The sequence below is a fragment of the Sphaeramia orbicularis genome, chromosome 16 (assembly GCF_902148855.1).
Source record: "Sphaeramia orbicularis chromosome 16, fSphaOr1.1, whole genome shotgun sequence".
Lineage (NCBI taxonomy): Eukaryota > Metazoa > Chordata > Actinopteri > Kurtiformes > Apogonidae > Sphaeramia > Sphaeramia orbicularis.
The window spans coordinates 23,618,252-23,623,734 of record NC_043972.1 but is presented as its reverse complement, the minus strand read 5'-3'; the positions used below and the strand labels follow the sequence as shown (position 1 = coordinate 23,623,734).

General features: G+C 39.5%; 1 protein-coding gene across 2 annotated transcripts; it reads right to left on the bottom strand.

The window, feature by feature from the left end:
• Positions 1-405: 405 nt before the first annotated feature.
• Positions 406-4,923, bottom strand: prelid3a (PRELI domain containing 3A). 2 transcript variants are annotated; one of them, XM_030157189.1, is made up of 7 exons: positions 4,560-4,923; positions 4,095-4,263; positions 3,857-3,946; positions 2,168-2,238; positions 1,953-2,055; positions 1,625-1,701; positions 406-1,480 (listed from the first exon to the last, which is right to left on the bottom strand). In XM_030157189.1, exons 1-6 carry the CDS (start codon positions 4,589-4,591, stop codon positions 1,630-1,632), a joined length of 537 nt encoding a protein of 178 aa, XP_030013049.1. In that variant the 5' UTR covers positions 4,592-4,923; the 3' UTR covers positions 406-1,480; positions 1,625-1,629. The 2 variants fall into 2 exon arrangements, with proteins under 2 accessions (XP_030013049.1, XP_030013050.1); XM_030157190.1 differs by lacking the exon at positions 1,625-1,701.
• Positions 4,924-5,483: the final 560 nt, after the last annotated feature.

Sequence of the window (5,483 nt, the reverse complement as noted above, 5' to 3'; positions counted from 1 at the left end):
CCATATTCCTTTTTAACTAATCAGAAAATGGGGATGCTTTAATCAGGCAGGTCTGCTGTAGTATAACTACTGTTGGTTAACAATAGGTTCTTTGTGATAACAACACTCTGCACACATGATCAATGTTCAAAATATATTTTTTCTCAAACAATAGTTTTAATTTTTGCAGCAGGACAACATCTGAAGTTAAAACAACATTTAAAAAGCACATAAAACTGATTTTTGCATGACAAAATAATATAAACAATGAATTAACTCACTGATTGTTACACAATGTTTTAAATAAATAATATTTATACAAATTTTATTTATTCTGCAGTATCTCTAGAAATGTGATTTAGTACATATGAGTAGGTGCATCTTTCACTGCAGCATTGCAAACATTGCACAGTTCAGCCCTGGTCATCAGGGTCTATACAGGTAGCTTTTAAAGAGTAGTTCAACATTTGGAAGCATGATGTGTATGACTGGAAAAGGCATGAGCCACTGTCAAAGCAAAAATACACAGGCATCATTTTAAGGCCATATAAACACAACTAAATCTACCCTTTAAGGATAGCACAACATACTCATCAGTCTCCTGAAAACAGTTACATACAGTACATACATGCTGGTTTTAAGCAATAATATCCATCAGTGTTAAACCAAAAAGGTGCCGATGTGTTGTGTTGACAGTAGAAAAACAAGGCAATGGTACATTCCCCATTTTAATTTTCTGTCTGAAACAATGTGACTTCCTTGAATTTCTATGTAAAGCTGCATCAGCAATTGACTCTAATAGCTAACTACTGTACTACTTATTTTCTTTGATCATCCCCTCCATTTCTACTATCATGCAAACACATCATCTACAGTTTGTGCCTCTTAAAACACACAAAAAGCACCAGAAACATGTTTTGGATTAAACTCCTACTGTAGGAGTTGCCAGTGTTTGACAGTATAGAAGAATTACAACACTTAAAAGTGAGGATGTTTGTTGCATATTAAAACCGCATCGTACCTTGTTTTCAAAAACATTGTGCGTTTCTGCCTATTGCATCCCTCCTCTGCACTAGAGTTATGAATTGAACTAAACTGAAGACATTAATGTGGGGTTAAATGTAATATTTGCACCAGTAATGTCTGGTAGGCTCAGGATGTTGCACAGAAGGAAAGTTTCCTTTTCTTTTTTTTTTTCCCAGTTCTTAATACAGTTGGTACAACCCTCATATCCTGTTCTAACGTGTCAAAGAAAGCCACAAATACCTCAGCTTTCATGCATTCTATTTATCATTCAGCTTTGGTGGGGTTTTGTTATCTCTGTGTGCCTCCAGTGCTTGTTCTCCAGAGGTGATTGAGGCGGTGTGGGGTGAAAATCCACAAAACTCCCGGAGGATATACAGAGCCAACTGCAGAAGATCCAGAGATGCTGATAATCCCCACTGCTTTAGCTTTATGAGGTGTTTCCAGGTAAGGTAGTCGTCAATACAGAACAGCAGTCCTGTTTATGGAAACAAATGGGCAGTTTATGACATGAGCACACCAACGCAGCACTTTCCATGCAGTTTTGAGGAAGTAACAGAAAACATGCGTATAATAATATGAAGACTGAAGGCCAAGGTTGAAAAGGAAAGCTAAGAGTTACCAGAGTTAGTAAATGTCACAGAGAGGTACGTTTTCTCTTTCAGAGTTCTGAATAATCCACTCAATAGCATCCCAACCCTACAGATTCACACAAAGAAACACAAGATTAAAGAGGACATGGTACAGCTGCAGGCATAAACAGAAACCGAGCAGAGAATATCACAGAGATAGTATTAACTTTTGATCGCGTGTCGAGGAAACTGACCCTGGAAATTATAGTGAGAGTGCAGTTTCAGTTAGAAGGCATGCAAGGAAACCATCAGCAAAACATCCATCGCATTGATCATGTGTACGATTATGTGAAAGACAGATAAATGAATGTGCATTACCTTCCTGGCGTTGGCTGACATTCTCCTCGCCATCATCCCCTCGAGGTAACTACTTAGACTGACTCCCTTAACTGTGATGATGGCCTCCTGGGTGAGGACCGTACTGAGGAGAGGAGAGACAAAAACAACCTGATTTAGACATCAACACACACAGGTCTAACACACACATTATTAGTCACATTATGAATATAGGCCCAGTGTATAAATGGACTTACACCTCAGGGTTGTCTGGATGCGGTCGGTAAAGAAGTCTCTCATCCACTGAAATGAGGTTGGTCAGTGTAATCTGGATGACCAAACACATGACTGCAGTTATTAGTTCTATACAACCATCTATGGAGTTTTATAACTTCTGAGCCACTAATCCTATCAATATAGTTAATTCAGGTGACATGCAGTTTCTCAGCTTTTCAGTGGCATCGGATATGATGTGATATGATACAATACGATATACTTCATTGTCCCCTTAGGGAAATTTATCTTAGACTCCAAGAGCCGCACGAGTGAAGCTGTCAATTAATAACACCAAAGTATCAGACTAAAACAAAGATGCAATCACATAACTCGCACATATTGCACATACCCATACTGCACAAGATTTTAACATCTGTGCTGTTGCATTTTCCTCATTTCATCCATTTATCGATCACAATTGTTAAATTGTGGCACTAATGCTGACGAAATCTGTAACTATGGTTGGAAATTAGAGAGCAACTCATGATACAATAGTATCACAAAACACTGACAGTTTATGCACAACAATCGTGTGTTGGAGCACAGTGTGCATTTACTCAGTAGACTGTGGGGTCATTTTCATTGAATTTTAACAAAAGTGATGAAAAAAGTCTTAGTACTTCTGTTTAATGAAGCACTAAGAAGCACCAAAGAACCGTATGGTGCCAGTGCATTGATGACAGGTTGCAAGAGGAAGAAATGCAATCTATTTCCACACCTACAGCTCTGGAAAAAAATAAGAGACCACTGCAAAATTATTACTTACTCAGATCTTACCATTTATAGCATTACCATGTGTTTTAGTAAAATGAACACGTTTGTTTTATTCTCTAAACTACCAACAACAATTCTCCCAAATTCTGAATAAAAATAATATGATTTAGAGCATGTATTTGCAGATCACGACACATGGTCAAAATAACAAAAAGATGCAGGTGTTTTCAGACCTCAAATAATGCAAAGAAAACACATTCATATTCATTTCTAAACAACACAATACTAATGCTGTAACTTTGTGAAAGTTCAGATGTCAATATTTGTTGGAATAATCCTGATTTTCAATGACAGCTTTCACGTATCTTCTCTCTCCTCCATTGCTGTTGGATGACTTTATGCAGCTCCTAGCAGAGAAATTCAAGAAGCTCAGTAATGTTCCATGGTTTGTGACCACCCATCTTCCTGCAGAAGTTTTCAAAGTGGGTTCAGGTCTGCAGATTGGGCTGGCCATGACAGGGTCTTCATCTGGTGGTCCATCATCCACACCTTTATTGACCTAGCTGAGTCCAGGAGCATTGTCCTGATAGAAAAACCAGTCCTCAGAGTTTGGGAACATTGTCAGAGCAGAAGTCGAGCTGTTTTCAATTGTTATTTTTTTGATTCCAATTACTTTTGCAGTACTAACAGCACTGTTTTTGCCTAATGTAAGTAGACAGTGATGGCCACAGTAATGTTTTTTATACTTCTCCTTCTTAAATAAGACATGGATCAGGTGTTTATTCAGTAGAATAAGGTGTGTTTGTGTTGGAATTCAACAGACACAGGAATGGAATGGCTGTCATACACGCAGACATGCTGATTTTAGAGGAAATTGCAGTAGTTTCTGATTTTTTTTCCAGAGCAGTAAATCTAATCATGCCTGACTGATGGGCTGGTTGTGTTTGTATACTTACATTTGTTGAACACAGCTCCATCTTCTTCTCCTCTGGGTCGACTATGGAGTGCTCCTTCACGTACGTTTGTGTGTGGTTTGTTCCAAGAATCTACACACAGTAAGACACACAATACATTAGAATCAGCCTAAATATCATCTGATTGTTATGTGACATTGTAGATGCATGGTGTAAATTTTACAGCAGCACCTGTCTCTGTTTGTCTATCTGTACTCAGTGTGTGTGTGTGATCACTGACCGCTCGGACAATCCCTGGGAGGCCCCACTCAGTGCTGAGGAGTCTGTGGCTGTGGAGGCGTCCCTCTGCGTCCAGACTTCGGTCCAACACGTCCACACCGATCACATTGGGGTTCATAGGGTTAGGGTACTTCCTCATCGCAGCCTTGATCACGGTCTCCCATGGGTAACTGCAAAAAGAACACAAATATGACCATTTTAATCAAAATACACACGTAAATAACAAAAGTGTGGTTTAAATGACAATGTTGGGAACAGCTGTATGTACATTTACTGCTGCTTTCTGTTCCTATGATACTGTTGGACATCTGTCTACTAATATAAAGTAGATGGAACTTAATGATGAGGGTCATAAAGTGATGAGATTTAGAGTTTAATTAAAATCATTCATCTCAGCCCTACATCCAGCGTAGGCCTAAAAATGGCATGCAGCTTATTCCTAATACAGTGAAATGACAAACCCAACCTGAAAACATGTTCCGTGCTCCAAATCTTCATTTTCAATCCAAAAAATGTTGACTTTAATGGTCAAATAATCCTCCTCATCCGAAACTCTTCCTACCGGACCATTTTCAGATATGGAAACAGCTCCAGTCCTCAAAGAATAAGGCCTTTGATGGAAGCTCTCGGCCATCAATGAATTAAGTCCTGAGAGCGCATCGGTGCGTTTTTACGCAAATGAGCGACTGCGTAATATTATCTGATCACCTCTGGGATTATGTGCAGAAGGCACAAATCATGGATCGTGTAAATTCTACAGAATAACTCGGACACTGTAGGACAGAAAAGAGAAGCCGGTGCAACGGCAGATCCACCGAAAGTGAAGAGTGACCGAGTGAAACTGCAGTTTGGACAGGGATTTCACAATAAACACCTCTTCCATGCGCACGATCAGAACTTTAGGGTCACAAACACGTCCTTTTCTGCAACATTCACTCAGTATTTATACCTCAGGTCTATTAAAGACTAACTATTTTCCATACTTCCGTGAAAATATATATTTTTTAGTCATTTAGTTCGGTTTACTTCTTTATTTTGAAGGCAAACACACTGCATTTCCTGCATTGCTCTGACTGTTTCTGCCTGGTTCACAAAATTAATAGCGCTACGCCGCCGCATCCGCCTCCACTTCTGCGCATGCGCTTAGCATCCTTCCATCATCCGAAAAGGTAGCAGCTGAGGAGCATCAAGCTGGATAGAAACAGATGGGATGAGACAGGAAGAAGACCAGCAACATTTACAGATTAAAGTGTAGCATACTGGACAGTCAACTGGCTTTACGCACAGCCCCACTACTTCCTGAACTTAAGGCAGCTCCTTTATTTCCTGTTTTTCATTATTGGACACACTGATTCATCCAGGTGTGTCTGTTGCTTCTTGTTGGGACTAC

Excerpts from the sequence above, each read along its gene's own strand:
- prelid3a (XM_030157189.1), bottom strand. The coding sequence starts at position 4,591 with ATGAAGATTTGGAGCACGGAACATGTTTTCAG. Across the intron at positions 4,264-4,559 it reads AGCACGGAACATGTTTTCAG|TTACCCATGGGAGACCGTGA; the intron begins GTTGGGTTTGTC and ends TTCTTTTTGCAG. Across the intron at positions 2,056-2,167 it reads CATCCAGACAACCCTGAGGT|TACGGTCCTCACCCAGGAGG; the intron begins GTAAGTCCATTT and ends TCCTCTCCTCAG.